Source organism: Nanorana parkeri, unplaced genomic scaffold (genome assembly GCF_000935625.1).
Source record: "Nanorana parkeri isolate BGI_ZX_2015 unplaced genomic scaffold, ASM93562v1 scaffold984, whole genome shotgun sequence".
In the NCBI taxonomy this organism is placed as follows: domain Eukaryota; kingdom Metazoa; phylum Chordata; class Amphibia; order Anura; family Dicroglossidae; genus Nanorana; species Nanorana parkeri.
The window spans coordinates 316,246-333,913 of NW_017307252.1; the positions used below are offsets into that span (position 1 = coordinate 316,246).

Sequence of the window (17,668 nt, forward strand, 5' to 3'; positions counted from 1 at the left end):
GGGCTCTTCTCTCCACAGTCTTGTGTACATTTCTGAATTTTGAAACTCAATGGAATATAAAAGCGGTGACACACAGTCCATTCACAGTATCTCCTGAATGTCTGTACCTCAGTATGGACATGGAAAGGTCTGCAGGAGCCAGAGCATTGCACCCCTTATCCACTGATCGCTGTTGCAATGCTTTACTGGCTCCAATGCCAAACATTTTTTTTTTTAAATACACATTTTTTTCTTTTATGGAGTGCATTTATTATTATTTGTTCCCAAAAGGTGGACTTTACCTTTAAAACTACTGTGCAGATGCCAGGGGTCTTGACACGGAGCAGCACTAAAACACCCGAAAGGTGTGACAGGATTGTGCCTTTAATCACTAAGATTCTGGGAAATATACTGCTATTCTTTAGATACCTTTTTATGCTTAAAAAGATCAGATCTTACAGTCTTCTGCTCGGTGTAGAAGCAGATTGTACTGTACAGTTATTTTGCACAATGAAGGATTCTTGAAAACATGAGCGCCATGTTTACACCGGACTCTTCCCAAGAGACGGGCTCATTTCTGCTTTGACTGTCCCAGCGCTATTGCTAACTGAACCTTTGTTCCCCTGGTACCTGACTGTTTCTTGCAGTATAATAATTATTCTCTAGCTCCTTTAGCTCAAAGCTGGTTATATCTGGTGCTCCAGAGGCTGCATACATCCCAGCTCATCAAGGGCAAAAAGATTTGATTTTGTTCATAATCAGATTCTGTATTGTCCCCTGCACAGGATGTAAAGCAGACCGGGGTGGGAATTTATCAAAACTGGAGCAGACAGAATCTGGAGCAGTTGCCCATGGCAACCAATCAGCTTCTCTTTTCAGTTTATTCAGTTAGGCTTTGAATTCAAAAGGTGGAAGCTGATTGGTAGCCATGGGCAACTGTTCCAGATTCTGTCTAAGATTTGATAAATTTCCCTCAATGTGGTTAGAACATCCAGAAGTATTGGCCTGTGCATTCTATGATTAAGCGCCTGTGTGCCTGAAACATGTTAGAAGTCTCTGTTCATTTCTTGTGTAATTGATTTTATGGATCAATAAAGAAGCGGCTTGTGCTATATGTCCGTGTGCTGATATCCTTTTTCTGCAACAGTATTACCAGTAAAGAGACTCTGCATTCACCTCTCACTGCCCCTACTTTCCACTTTGATTTGAAGAAAGGCCAATTATTGTAGCTAATAGCAACCAGACTTAAGCTTCCTTTTATTGTCCATTGCTGTCCCTTTTATCGCCCCATTACTGTCCTTTTTACTGCCCTTTTTAATACCCCTTTTACTGCCCCACTGCTCCTCTTTTTTACATCCCCATTACTGCCCTGTTTACCGCCCCACTACTGACCCTTATACTGCCCCATTACTGTCCTTTTTAGTGCATTTTTTAATACCTCTTTTACTGCCCCACTGCTCCTCTTTTTACTGCCCCATTACTGCTCCTTTTACTACCCCATTACTGTACCATTTACTGCCCAGTTTACTGCTCCAATAATGCCCCTTTTGCTGTTCCATTACTGCCCCCTTTACTTCGCCACTGCTGCCCCTTTTACTGTCCAACTACTGCCCCATTGCTGCATTTGTACTGCTACATTGCTGCCCCTTGTACTGTTCTATTACTGTCCTTTTTACTCCCCCATTACTGCCCCATTACTGTCCCTTTTATTGCCCCATTGCTGTCCCTTTTATTGCCCCATTGCTGCCCCTTTTGTTGTCCCATTACTGCAGAAGAAGAATGAAAGGAAGAATCAAAAGGGTTTCTATTCGAGATTAGATTAATTTTTTCTTTTGGCCCCTTAGGCCCAGGTGTTTTTCTAGGATATGGCTAAATGCTAGTGGCTGTTTATATTTAATCCACAGGGACCGCATTTTGTTATCTGGAATCTATGTTATTTCATATTATGGAAAGTGCACCGGCAGGATTAGATAAAAGGCCACAGCGGAGCTTTATATAGACACGCAACGTTTTGCCACTGAGGCCACAACAGGGTTTTATTGCTTTAATGTCCTGTAAACTATTACATTTGCAGTATTTTCAGTTATGTTGAAGAGCACATTGTGTGTTCCTGTCACAATCACATTGCTATGGGCCACACTGCCCTTTCCATGTATTTAAAGGGTCATTCCACCAAAGACAAATATTTATTTTATTTGATGGGTACTGGAGAGTTCAACCACCTGACCGCCTTTTATGTCTCTTTTTGGTTCTATTGATGACATCTTAGTTTTTCACAATGCTGTGATTATTATGAGGGGTTCCCACTCTCCGTGCTGGATTTTCTATTTGTTGTACATTTTATGGAGTGTAATAGGAGGTCACATAAAGATAGGCAGAAGAACACAGTGGTGACCAGGCCATACAGAGAAAGTAAATCTCCTGAGCACAGCCACACACACCCAGCAGAAAATCCACTTTGCATGTATTCTCAGTGACGTTGCATGCAACACTGGGAGATTTATTCCAGGGGTACATTACTTGACTTAGTTATCTGACCCATGTAAGTTATGCTCACGCATTGCAAGTGCCCCACAGGATTACTGGCACGATGGACATGTAGTTTTCCAACACATACAACTGCCATTCTAATCTGGGACTTCCAGCCACATTTGCCCAAAATTGCCAACACGAGAAATACAATTTTCACATACAGCGGTGACTGGTGTTTTTCTGCACCAGATCAACGTCTGTCACCAATAGAGCACAAAGAAAACAACTGTTGATGCACTAAACCAGGGGTAGGCATCAGAGTCTTACAATGCCTCATAGAAATTGTAGTTCCATAACACCTGGAGTGCCAAGGTTGCCTACCCCTGCCCTAAACACAGCCCAACAATGGTGCCCCCATCTGCCCCTTCATTGTTTACCTGACAAGACCTTAAGAGTCAATAAGTGATGGAAGTGAAATTAAAGTTTGAAAATGTAGACATTGTCCTCAGTTTTCTTTCAGGTCATCCCCAGGCCAGACCACATAGACTTCTAACTTTATGTCGCAGCTGGAAGACAAAGGTAGATGAGCCCCATATACTTCTATAGGGTCTTCTAACGTTACCTTCTGGGTGGAAGAAGAAGGTAGACAAGACCCATAGACTTGGACAGGGTTTTCTAACGTTACCTTCTGGGTGGAAGAAGAAGGTAAATGAGACCCATAGACTTGGACAGGGTCTTCTAACATTATCTTCTGGGTGGAAGTAGAAGTTAGACGAGACCCATAGACTTCTACAGGGTCTTCTAACATTATCTTCTGGCTGGAAGAAGAAGGTAAATGAGACCCATAGACTTGTACAGGGTCTTCTAGTGTTACCTTCTGGCTGGAAGAAGAAGGTAGATGAGACCCATAGACTTCTATAGGGCTGTAATCCATCTGCATGGCCAGAAGGGAGAGGACTTGAGGCACAGGTTGCTAGTAAACAGCACAGGCCTCGGCAGTGGCGTAACCAGAGTTCTGGGCGCTCGGGGCAGGAATTACGGCTGTCATTTTCTCTCTGATTCCTTTCATCCCCGCTGGGCACTGCTCTATGTCCCAGCGGGGATGAAAGGAATCACGGCCGCGCCGACAAAACGGCAGGAAAATGTCACTTTCGGCATTTAGCCGAAAGTGCAATTTTCGGCCGGCGCCCCCCCTTCACTTTTCGCCCGGGGCCCGCGCCCCTGCTGCCCCCCCGGTTGTTACGCCACTGGGCCTCGGCACACAGTTTTCAGTAATTATACATCTGTGGAGGGTGGGATCAGTTAGCACAGGGCATAAGTGGATAAAGTATTAGTCAGCCTTACTTCTCAGTAATTAAAAAGACCCGGTCCCCATGGATTTCTATTTCTTTATAAATGTCATATCTGTTTGTCAGGCTGAATATCTCTTGCGTTTTGCTTTCCTTGAATAGTGGCTCCAACCCCTGTGGCAAAAGGCTGTCTACTCAATGCTAGGTGCCACCATGTTGGGCTACTCCTGACCTGGGGACCCTAACAATTAGTGGAGGAACCCCCATGGGATGGAGCAGGGGGGTGCTATGCTTCATCACTTCCTCTTTTTTACCTCTTTTTTTTACTCACAGGTCGCTTAAAAGTGACAGTAACCTCTTCCAAGCAGCACACTCCTGACTGACCGCCTCTTTTGGTGGGCTATTGGCCTTGAGCTTGCAGCTCAAGGACAATAGGACAATAGGACAATGCTCACACGTTCTAAGGAGACCTGACAGCAGTCCCTACCCCACTTCCACTTTCTTTGTACTTCCATTTACGTCAGCAGCAATGTGGCAGTACATTTATCGTCCTGATAAAAAAATGTGGCATTGTCTCCAGTAGTAAATTTTTCACACAAATTGATCTCAGTTTGCTGCCCGTGAGTGCAGGTGCAGGGGTCACAAATGAAAACTGTCCCATAGACTTTGTTAAATGAGAGGCAGTCTGATTTGCATCTAATTGTGTCACTAATTTGCTTGATAAATGTCCCCTAGAGTGTGAGACTGTGCTAGAAAGTGAGCTGATAGCAGGGGGGTAAGAGCAAGGGGGAGTAACAACGATCCGACACTCCTGAAAGTGTCAATTTTATGATGTCAGGAATAGCCATTGTACCTCTGAAAATGAACACTATTTTGACCAAAAACAACATGCTCAGTGAGTACTTTTCTTGCACTATTTCCTGCTGTACTCTGTTTAAAAAAGTCTGAGGTAGTGACAGGGTCTCTTCAGTTAATTTCCGATTATTTACTTGTATTTTCTCCCTGTAGTTTCAGAGGTATGACAGCCTACGGTTCCCCTATAGGCTGTTGTACTATTGCCTAAGCTCCGTGCTAAGTCATATAACAAAGGAGCTATCAGCATTCCATCAAAGAAAACTAAAGTCTTTCTTAATCAACAGTATTTGCCTCCTCCAGGAGCCATGAAAAAGTGTAATTTATCAGCACTGAGCTGAGAAGACATATCAACCTCTACGAGGGCCTTACTGACACTCACACTATGACAGGTAGAGACTACAAGAGAAGAACAGGACACACACACACCAGTCCCTGGAGGTAAGGCGGCACTATACATAACTTTAACAACCTAATAGTGAAGGTTTAGATTCCCACCAGTTCTGAATAGTTTGATTTATCATTGGGTTGAAGAAGTGTTCATCAAGCAGGGTGGAACATTATCATTCTTTTTTAATGTGCTAGCTTGCATATCTAATAATTTCCAGTGTAATCTTTTTACACCATGCAAAACCTTGAATGCTCATATCTATGAAATTGATTGTTCATTGCTCAAGGAACCCCTAGCAACCTGTGAAGGAACCCTTGTGTTCCATGAAACCCTAGTTGAGAAAGGCTGGTCCTGGGCCAATCTGGATCAATAAAACAGAGAGCGAGAGAGATATAAAGGGAGAGAGAGAGAGAGAGAGAGAGAGAGAGAGAGAGATATGTATATACATATACATAGACACGCACACCACACACACTATTTTTGCAGATATGTTACTGAAGTAGGCCATACTGTAGCACACACTTTATAAGTCAAGGTCTAGTTTTGCTCTGGGTTTTCAGATATTTACTATAAAGGAGGTATGAGCAGTACATAATGCATTTTTTTTTTATGAAAAATAAAAGGAATGTAATTGTTAGCAAATACATTTAATTTTTTTAAAAAAAGCACAACAACAGTGCTATGGAATAAAAGTTCTCAAACTTTTTCTTTCTGATGATGTGTCATTTTAAAGACAATAAAAAAAAAATTCTCTGAACTGAAATTTGTGTTTAAACAATATCTTCTTTAAAGAGACTAGACTAATCATTTCCACCAAAAATATTCCCATAAGATTATACATGCGTATACCATATTTTATGCACGTTAATTAAATGTAATAGCTTCCCGTGTGTAGACATCCAAAAACCCTGAGACTGTTGCCAGGCTGGGCAGCTTGGATGTCGTTGTATGTCATCAGTCCCAGCAGAATCAGAGACCTTAGTCAAGTGACACTCTATAGTATTCCCCTTTGGTTCTACCCCGGCAGCTAAATTGGGGGATATTATTGCAGCCACTGACACCAATGCTGGGTACTATTATTGTGACCACTGACACCAATGCTGGGTGTTATTATTGTGACCACTGATACCAATGCTGGGTGCTATTATTGTGACCACTGACACCAATGCTGGGTGCTATTATTGTGACCACTGACACCAATGCTGGGTGCTATTATTGTGACCACTGACACCAATGCTGGGTGCTATTATTGTGACCACTGACACCAATACTGGGTGTTATTATTGCAGCCTCTGACATCAGTATTGGGGGCTATTATTGCAGCCACTGACACCAATGCTGGGTGTTATTATTGTGACTAGGGATGCACCGATATATCGGCCGCCGAAAAATATCGGTCGAAAATGGCACTTTTGGCATAATGTCGAAAGTGCCATTTTCCTGCCGATACATCGGTGCATCCATTCTTTCTTTCCTCCCCGCTGGGCGCTGCTCTGTGTCCCAGCAGGGAGGAGAGAGAGTGTGACAGGCTGCCGAGCGCTGCAGGAGGAGAACGCTCAGCCGCCTATCACAGTCCGGCACAGCGGTGTGTGGGCGGAGACAGCCGCGCTGTCGCAGGAGGCTGATCTCTCCTACACCGCTCGATCAGCCTCCTGTGACAGCCTGTCAGAGAGGAGAGCAAGGTAGACACACTCAGCGATCAGTAATCGCTGAGTGTTTTGTACATAATTGAGGATATGGTATGTTAACTATATCCTCAATTATGAAGGAATGGGAGTGATCTACATCACCCCCATTCATTCATAGTTGTAGTTATAGTAAACATACTATGTCCTCATGTTATCAATGAACAGGAACACTCAGTATAGAGGATTCCTGTTCATTGATAACAGGGGACACAGAAAAAGAGATAGAGGACTTTGTGTCCTCAATCTCTTTTTCTATCAGGATATCTGTTATCAGGAGTCTGTTTAGACCCCCAATATTCCGCCGAAGCCCCTAAAAGTAATGTAAAAAATACAAATATTTAATAAAAAATGAATTAATAAATAATAAATATAAATAAATATAAAAAAATTAAAAAGTGTATCAAAAAATAAATAAAAATAAAATATTTAAAAAATTTGAAAAAAATGAAATAAAAAACATTTTCTGTATAGGTTTCGGCCTGAAATTTTTTCCTATTTCGGTTTCGTTTCGGTTTAAAGGAGAACTATGAGGTGAGTGCTTTTCACTCACCTAAACGGTATACTGAGCTTAGGGTGATGGAGGATGCTAATTGTGACCACTGACACCAATGCTGGGTGCTATTATTGTGACCACTGACACCAATGCTGGGTGCTATTATTGTGACCACTGACACCAATGCTGGGTGTTATTATTGCGACCACTGACACCAATGCTGGGTGTTATTATTGTGACCACTGATACCAATGCTGGGTGCTATTATTGTGACCACTGACACCAATGCTGGGTGTTATTATTGTGACCACTGACACCAATGCTGGGTGCTATTACTGTGACCACTGACACATTTGCTGGGTGTTATTATTGCAGCGTCTGGCATCAGTATTGGGGGTTATTATTGCAGCCACTGACACCAATGCCGGGTGCTATTTGATTCATTTGAATGATATTTGGTAGATGCTGAAGACTAAAATCAATGAACAGTTTCTTATATCTCTCGGAATTTTCCTACTCCACCTGCTGTGGTCATTATGAGGGGTTCCCACTTTTCATGCAGGATTTTTGTATTTTATTCTATGAAGAATGTACCAGGAGGAGCTAAAACCCACAGACATAAACAGGAGCACCCAAAACCTCCAGGATGGCAGGATGAGGGAGTCGGAAGTTATGGCAGATAGATCTTATAAGGGTATCCAAGACATATAAGAAGCTAGTCCATGATGCTGGCCCTTCAATACTTTATTTTATAGAGAACATGAGGAAATATAATTCACGTCATTTATTTATTTAGTAATTTAATTGATAATGTAAATTTCTAATCCATTATTATTTGTGTCCCACTCGCTGACCGCAGAGGAGCAGACCAGAGGCATGCGATCTCCTGACTGTCAGAAGTTAGAAGTGTTCAAAACTGACCTGGATTTTTTTTTTTAACATCATTTATTTATTCTTTATTGTATCTATTGTAAAAGTCACCTTTCGTTGTTGGGGTCGGCAATGTTCACGGTGACATCCCCATTAACTTGATCCTTCCCCTCAATGTCATTGGCTTCCACTTTCTTGTCCTTGGCCATGATGGAATCCTGTCTGAAATATAAAAGTTGGAGCAAAGTCAAACAAACATTCTATTTAGCAAACATAACCCTTCAATTATAATGAGACCAGGGGCAATGGCACGAGTACAAGCTGGCACATGTAGCTTCCCTTCTGTGCATTTTTTATTGCGACAAAAAAAATGATAAAAGGTTTCAGGGCCTGTTCACATTTGTCTGTTTTGATTCAGCATTTTGCTACATGAAAGTCAATTTCAAGTAAAAATACCACTCTTGCATAAGCTGGTTCACATCTATGCACTTCAGTTTAGTGTGAATGGAAACCATATAGAACCATGCACACCTAGGCATCTAGCCTAAATATTACTGGTTCAAAAAATAGAAACAAATTTGCAGAAAAGTTGATGAGTCAATCAGGGCTGATTAAGGTTACCTAAAGGTTAAAAAGTGGTCACGTGGGAACAATTACGCTTATACAAAGTTGGATGAGAATGTAATGTTGTACTGTTGAAGATGTTTCACTGCTCATCCAAGTAGCTCCAAGCTCACTCCTGTGATGGACTACAATGCTTAGTTTACTTACTAATTGTTATTGGGATTGTAGTCCATCACGGGAGCGAGCTTGGAGCGGTGACTACTTTACAACACACACAGGGACCATGGAGAACAAAAGTAGCCCCCCTCCAGAAGGAAGGACAGTGTCAGCACCAATTCAGAGATGATTTGAGGCTCTACAGCCGAGTGATACACACATAAGATACATTGTTGTTATTAGTTAAGGTACCTGAATTTAGTGTCAGTTTAACCAGTTGAAGGTCTACGGCGCACACTCTAAAAAGACTTGTGCTTGTTGCATGGCTTAGTTGTTCAGTACACACTGATGCCAGAGACAACTAACCAACTATGTAAAAGTAGAGTTCAGCAACAGAAACCTTTGTTATTGCCACCAGAAGTTCCTGCACTTAAAAATACTGTACCTAATCTTATACACACAGAATAAAATCATCTCATGGCAGTCCCTGCCCCTGAAATAGCTTCCAGGCTGGTTACCCTACTGCACAATCATACAGTCTAGGGCCTTGGTTCTCAACTGGTGGGTCGCTTTTCTAGGTGAGAGGCTTCTCAGCCTCCCCCTATCACAGCACTGTCAGTTCTCACGCCAAGCAGCCATTCAAAATATTCTGCCTATGCAGTGGCGGAACTACCGCCGGTGCAGGCGGTGCTGGGGCACAGGGGCCTGAGGCTGTTGGGGGGCCCAGTGGGGTCCGGTCCTGGGCACCCCCACAGCCTCAGTGGGGTCAAGTCCTGAAACTCCCTGGCTGCTGCGATCCTCTGGCAGGTAAGTCCGAGCGCTGAGGGGGGGAGGGGTGATCTTTTTGATCATATGTTAATGTGCTTAGTGGACAGGATTTTAAGCTTTTGGAAGCTAATTAGCATATTACTTTTAAGTGATAGCCACGCTCTTAAACTTAGACTTCCTTACAGTTGTTATTAAGAATGCATAAACTGTTAGAAGCAACTAATATTTACAATTTGAAAGCGACTAAATCATGTATGTAGATTTTCATATATTTAGTAGTGGAGACCTTACAATTCTAAAGTTATACCCACCATTATGCATTAACATAGCATCAGGGACCAGTCCTTGGAAACATATCACCCCTACCACTGGTCCCACTCACTGTAGAGATTAGATTTGTTTGAGGTGCTTGTAGGAACCACAGGATTTTGTCTAAGAAGATTCAAGCTATTCCTTATGCATGTCTTTTAAGCATATTTTTGTCTTTAAGTTGTAGATCTTCGCTCCCACCTATTGGGATGCCAGTCTATGTTCATAGAAGGTATGTTTTTGACTATTTTTAAAAATCTGGACTGCTAGATTGGTCCCCCGCAAGCTATTTCATGCTTTTTCATGTAATTAGACAAGTGGATTATAATGGGGAATATTACACTGTAATGTTCCCTATTAACTATGTCAGCTTGAGGTGTGGTGGGCTGAAGCTATGGCCACGAGAGAGCCTGATCCATACGTGCATTGCTTACAGCTCCCTTACGTGCCCTGTAGAGGTGCCTGGACCGGAGTGACATCACATTTTGGCTCCCGGGCACTGCTACAGGACATGCAAGGGCTGTACAAGCAATGCACATTGGGATGGAGCTCTGTCACAGCACAGCAGCCCAAACTGGACCCCAGGCTGAGGATTCACTCCAGTTCTTAGAAGGTAGGGAGACTGGGTGGATCTTAAAAAAAAAAAGAAAAAAAATTACATTTTTTTTGGGTGTGTGTATATGTGTGTGTCTTTGAGGGCCAGTTCACACTAGTACAGTGTTAATCAAACAGTCCTCTGCAATGAACTCACTGTACCATACAATCGCACTTACTACACGCTCTGGTGCGGGAGGTGTGTTGCGTTGCCATTCATTTAAATGGCACCCCAAACGTACCTCCTGCCCACAGTTCAATCACCCGCACTAGAATGCTCGGTACCGCAATGCTGTGTGTTCCGTTGCAGTGTGACTCGGGTCGCGACTTAATGACCAAGGACAAATGTGGGTCCTGAGGTTACATAGGTTGAGAATCACTGGTCTAGGGCACGGCTTCTCGGCCAAGGTTCACCCAAAAAGTCCCCAGGGGTTCCGCCATGGTCAAGGGTTGCATTGGATTTACATTTGCTCAAAGGTGGCTTTTATGCCCTGACACGTAGGGGTGTATTTATAAACGATTTGCAGAGTAATTTGCCCTGTGAATCTCTGAATGTTCTTAGTTTATTTTCTTTTCCAAGTAAATGTAATTGTCAGAAAATACTGAATTACGGCCACTTGATGGGGCTGAGGTGCACCGAAAATATGTTTTTATTTCCTGTGCTCTTCAGCGCTATCTAGTGGCCATAATGTGTTATTTTCCTAATATTACATTCGACTTACATATATACTTACATATACCGGTAGGATGTTCGTTGTTCTGCACAGAATGAACGTTCACAGTTTTACAGGACATACAGCTATGCAAACTGTTTATATATACACCCACAGTTTTCCTGAGTACCGCTGGGCGGACTGATATCAGCCCAGTGGTAGCCTTAGAGTTCCGGCTCCTGATGTCACCAAAGACAGCAGTGTGGGATGAGAAGAGTGGTCTTCACAGAGCAAGCAGCACAGGGCGATAGGACTCCCGTCTACTGCTTATGGTAAGTACTAAAACTTAGGAAAGCAAGCAAAAACAAGGGAAACACAACAAGGCACGGTAATATGAAAAGTGGCTTTTAGTGGTCTGAGGCTATGTTGAACCACCTATACTTTGATGGTTGCTTTTGGGCACTGCACACATGCAACGTCTTAAAGGTAAATAACATGGACCTGCACTGAACATGGGTGCAGAGTGAAGTTTGCACTGAACACCAATGGAAAGTTAAAGGTATGCAATAACCCCCAACTGTAAACGGGTAAGATGTAATAATTATTCCTTTATTTTGTGTTATATCTTCAAGTCACTAATCACGCTAACGTTCCGTGAGCTGAAGATCAAAATATTATGCAGGGGTGTTCCTCAAGATCTGAAATTTTTTTCCAATGTAAAAAGATTGAGAAAAGGCCTTTGTAAAGTAACAATGGAGAGAGAGAGAGAGAGAGAGAGAGAGAGAGAGAGACGAAGAAAAAAAAAAAGACTATAAAGAGAGAGAGAGAGAGAGACGAAGAAAAAAAAGAAAGACTATAAGGAGATAAATACAGGAAGAATAAAGCTGAGAGAGAGAGAGAGAGAGAGAGAGAGAGAAAATAAAGATGAGAGGGAGGTGGTAAAGAAAGAAAAAAAGGAAAGAAAGAGATAAATACAGAAACAATAAAGATGAGGAGAGAGAGGGAGAGAGAAAAGAACGAAAGAAAGAAAAAGAAAGAAGGAAACTATAAAGAGATAAATACAGAAACAATAAAGATATGAGAGAAAGTATAAGAAATAGAGGCCAGTTTATTGACTTAAAAAAACTTCCAGATTAAATCCCAGGGACATAATAGCATACAGTTCGGGCGCCTATATATTACTATATACTGTTTATTAATAATAAGTGCGCTCCCGGTGGTCGGCAGTCACTCACCTGTCCCCGCTCAGTGAATCCGGTGTCTACAATCCTCTAGTATCCGGTGTGGTGATTCCTCCGGCCGGTGTTCGGTGTTCGGAGGACTATGACACAGAGACGGAGATCACACAGCTAGCGGACAATATTGCCGGGTCGGCTCCTCCTCTGTGTCATAGATGGAGATTGATTGGTGTGGTCGGGCGGTGGTTGGCTGTGTGTATGGATGGGACAGTCAGTGTGTCCAGCCCTCCTCCCTGTTACATCATGCTGTATCCTCCTCCCTCCTGTCTATATACAGGTTCTCCCCCTCATCGGGTCTTCTGGAGGTTAATGACTTGTGAACATCCTGTGAGATGACAGACATCATTCATATTCCTGCCTGAGCTCCTCCATGGATTGTCTGCTCACTCTGTCTATGGATACATTGTTGCTGAATCTGTCACTCTGGAAGACATCTGAGATCAGCGGTTTTCAGTGGAGCTGTCATTGCTAATCTCATGAAAATGCCAGTTCAATGGCTGCCATGCTGCTCCTTTGGCTTCAGTGCTGAGTCCGTGACACCTTGCTGCATGGAAAGGCACAGCAGAGACAGCCAGGCCGCTAGCATTTTCAAAGGAGGCCAGTAATGCAAACCTTTCATGGCAGCCTTTGTTTCTTTCATGACAGCTTTGCTTTGACAGACCACAAGCACTTGGCAGGTGCCAATACATAGGTGTATGTGGTTGTCGCAATTGATAGGTCACGCTACTCACTCTGGCAGGTTACAACGTTATTTTATAGGGTTAAAATTCCAGACAGGTTGTTATTTCTCTCTGTGACCCCATTAGGGAGATTCTTCTTCACTTCCTGTCTTTGTGACACTCGTACAAGAAACAGGTACAGTCATTTGTGGTCAATAACAGGCATGAACAGACTTAATAATATTATTCCTGCCCTGGAATTAAAGTGTATGTACATCTAATTTTTTTTTCTAGTTTTAGATATAGTTTGGAAGGATCAGAACCCCTGTCTGGTTTGGAGATTCGCCCTTTCTATATGTCCTGGTCACCATTGTCACAGGGATAAAACTTGAAAAATCCCAAACGTTACAATTGTCAAAAATACAAGAGGCAGGGAGAAATCTTCCGATAGGGACCCCTGCACTGGTGACAACTGTCTAAAAGGGCAATTGCTACCTGTTGAGGGATGTTTATGCTCATTTCCTGTTGTGTCTCCAGGGAAGGAAATAAAGATCACTCCTCAATATCACCCAGACAGAAAAAAAGGAAAAACTGGCAGGGGTTTAACTCTTCCCATTTTATCCAAAACTAAATAAAACAATGTTGTCTATACATATACTTTAGATGAAGGCGATTCTCACAGACAGCAATAAAAACCTAACAGAAGCTCTGACCTTTCCCTGCTCTATCCAAAATGAAATAACCCGTTTTGGCCGGAGTTCAGCCTTAAATATAAAGCTGAGCTCCAGTTGTAAACATTTATATATACTTATGTTGGTCCATCTTGGCATAATGTTAGTATATACTGTATAAAGAAACCCTTGAGTAAAGTTACCATTAGTCCCTGTTTCCTGGGGACAGTCCCTGTTTTGAGAGGTCTGTCCCCAGGAAACAAACAACCCCGGCGGCAGTGGACTGCAGTCATATACAGCAGTTTTGTACATGCTGTGGTGGCTGCATCTAGGACCCAGCATCACTACTACTGACCCCTAAACTATGTGCCACTTACTACTGACCCCTGAACTCTGCATCACTTACTACTGACCCCTGAACTCTGCTCACTTACTACTGACCCCTGAACCTTGCATTACTTCCTACTGACCCCTGAACTCTGCTCACTTACTACTGACCCCTGAACTCTGCGTCACTTACTACTGACCTCTGCGTCACTTACTACTGACCCCTGAACTCTACGTTACTTACCACAAAACCCTGCGTTACTTACTACTGACCCCTGAACCCTGCCTCACTTACTACTGACCCCTGAACTCTGCATCACTTATTACTGACCCCTGAACCCTGCATTACTTACTACTGACCCCTGAACCCTGCATTACTTACTACTGACCCCTGAACCCTGCATTACTTACTACTTACCCCTGAACTCCGCATCACTTACTACTGACCCCTGAATCCTGCATCACTTACTACTGACCCTTGGACCCTGCATTACTTACTACTGACCCCTGAACTCTGCGTCCCTTACTACTGACCCCTGTGTTACTTATGACTGATCCCTGAACCCTGACTTACTTACTATTGACCCCTAAACTCTGCATCACTTACTACTGACCCCTGAACCCTGCATCACTTACTACTGACCCCTGAACTCTGCGTCACTTACTACTGACCCCTGAGCCCTACGTTACTACTGACCCCTGAACTCTGCGTTACTTACAACTAATCCCTGCAGTACTTACTACAGATCCCTGAACCCTGCATTACTTACTACTGACCCCTAAACCCTGCTTTATTTACTACTGACCCCTGAACCTTGCGTCACTTACTACTGACCCCTGAACTCTGCGTCACTTACTACTGACCCCTGAATCCTGCATTACTTACTACTGACCCCTGAACTCTGGCTCCCTTACTACTGACCCCTGAACCCTACGTTACTTACTACTGACCCTGCGTTACTTACAACTAAACCGTGCGGTACTTACTACTGATCCCTGAACCCTGCATTACTTACTACTGACCCCTAAACCCTGCGTTATTTACTACTGACCCCTGAACCTTGCGTCACTTACTACTGAGCCCTGAACCTTGCGTCACTTACTACTGAGCCCTGAACTCTGCATCACTTACTACTGACCCCTAAACCCTGCGTTATTTACTACTGACCCCTGAACCTTGCGTCACTTACTACTGAGCCCTGAACTCTGCATCACTTACTACTGACCCCTGAATCCTGCATTACTTACTACTGACAACTGAACTCTGTGTCACTTACTACTGAACCCTGCGTTACTTACCACTGACCCCTGCATTACTTACTACTGACCCCTGAACCCTGCGTTAGTACTGACCTCTGTGTTACTTACTACTTAGCTCTGAACCCTGCGTTACTTAATACTTGGCTCTGAACTCTGCGTTACTTGCTACTGTCCCCTACTCATGACCCCTGTACTACATGCGTTACACACTCTTGATCCCTGCACTCTGTGTGTTACACACGTTGTGCGCATGCCCCACATTATTTTACTCCTTATAGTTCCCAGGGCACTTTGTCTTTACAGCTTCAATATCTGCTTCCTCTTCCAGAAGTCTGTGACCAATTGCTTCATGGCATGCCAAAAATAGGAGTGTGATTTTATGGGTGTGGCTACAAATAGGGGTGTGGTTTACAAATGGGCATGGTCAGTAGGGTGCACCCTTTAGCCACAACCATTACAGTGTATTACAGCCCGGCGGCCATTCAGAAGATGCCTCTTAAGATTTTACCAAACTTTTATGTTTATGCATTATTATATATTGCAGTGCGGGAGCAGTGGCACCGGCCACGTAATAGAATTCCATATAGGAGTCCATTTGTTTGAAACATTTGTTTGCTGTCGGCACCACCAAGTTTATTTTGTAGTGTCCTGGGCATGGCTGCAATCCAGAAATATTGGGCTTGGAATGCCGTTTCACTCTGGCACTTATCATTTCTGTTATGAGTCCAGTAACATAATGAAGGACGGGCGGTTCAGAGAAGAGGGGCTAATGGCTGCAACCATTTGTGAGGTGATGCGGCTATTTTGGGAGACGTGATTAAAAGGTTTCGAGAGGACGAGGCATGCTGCAATCTGCGAGGGGTCTAAAGAAATGTGATCGAGGGAGGTGGGACATTCATGGATAAGGAGAAAGGATACTTGTAAAGATTTCTCTTGATTCCACCATCCACGCCAAACAATACAAATATTAGATGGAGCAGCACAAGGTTCAAGAATTTCCATTTGTTTCTTTTTATTCAGTTTGCAATGACTGGAAGAAGTTCATTTATTTTCATTTCATTTATGACCATAGACACGTGTGGACAGTTGACCTTCTCAGTTCCTGGCCAGATCGGGAAATGAAATCATGTCTTTTAGGACCGCCAGACGTCTGCAGGCCTTCAGCTCCTGGGGAGGGAGGAGTGGACGCCTCGGGGCCATCAGCTCCTGGGGATGGGAAGGAGGGGGGTGCTGGGGACACCTCCGGGACACTTCAGCTCCTGGGGGGGAACTACTCAGTGATCAGGCAAGAAGGAAAATCTGTATCGATCAATATATTCTCGCCAGAAATAAGCAGCTCTGTCTTCCTTACCCCCTTCTTCTCCCTCCGCAGTGACATACTTGTTAGCCTGGCATACCACACCCTTCAGCTTTGTCTAGCACTCAACCTGCCCTCTAAAGCCTGGACCATTTAAAAAAACAAATACCCAAATAAAGACTATAAAGAACTAATACAGGATTAAATATGGTATTATTAAAACTTACTATTTCTAGTTTTGTAATTCCATACAGTAGAGCTAAAAATGTAACATCATAGCTCCACTACTATCAAGGATATCTAAACCCAAGAACAAATGTTTAATATATTGCAGCTTACCGGTCCTCGGATGTGGTGGCTGCATTTGTTTTCATTTTCAGGCTAAGAACATTTTCAGCAAGTACAGAAAATACCTACTAATCTTGCCTGAAATGCCGTGTTCTTGTCACTTCCTGTGAACTAAATTGATGATGTTATCCGCCTTCCAAGCTATGATTTGTATATTACTACTTCCCCTGCTACCCCTTTGTAATGGAGATGAGGAGAGAAAGATGTGTTTGTAGTTCTGTTCTAGTGTGACATGTATGGCTTCCTCCATAGATGCAATGGAGTGAGTGAGTGAATGTTGGCAGCCAGGAAGTGTGTTGTTTGCAGGATTATCAGTTAGAAATAAATTGGAAAAAGCCTGAAAAATAAGAACTAATGCAGCCATCATTTGTATGGGCTGGGAAACTGCATTAGCAATTATAAGTAGTGAAGTATTAAAAATTATGAATAGTATATTTGCTAATTGCATCATCTTTTTGTTGTGTGAGACCTTTGTGAAAACAATTATAAATAAACTCCATGGGTTATAATATTATATATACAGTACATTTGCTATATATAATATTATAACCCATGGAGTTTATTTATAATTGTTTTCACAAAGGTCTCACACATCAATTTCAAATTAAAATAGCCAATAGCAGTCTGGCTATTGCTTACATTGACCTGTTGATGATACTTACTAATGCTGTATGGGTTTGGCAATGAAGGGTTTGAGTTTTACTATGTTTCAGCTAAAGTTCAGTCACTTCCTCCCACAATCTTGAACCTCATATCCACAATATAAGCTAAACATAAAGTTTGCACGCTA

General features: G+C 42.9%; 1 protein-coding gene across 1 annotated transcript in view; it reads right to left on the reverse strand.

Annotated features, from left to right (window-relative positions):
• Window positions 1–8,253, reverse strand: part of LOC108795589 (multidrug resistance protein 1-like) — a 57,233-nt gene extending 48,980 nt beyond the window's left edge. Inside the window, 1 exon segment of the mRNA XM_018566865.1 lies at window positions 8,146–8,253. Within this exon segment, the coding sequence (XP_018422367.1) occupies window positions 8,146–8,243 (98 nt within the window). The 5' untranslated portion in view covers window positions 8,244–8,253.
• Between the last annotated feature and the right edge of the window lie 9,415 nt (window positions 8,254–17,668).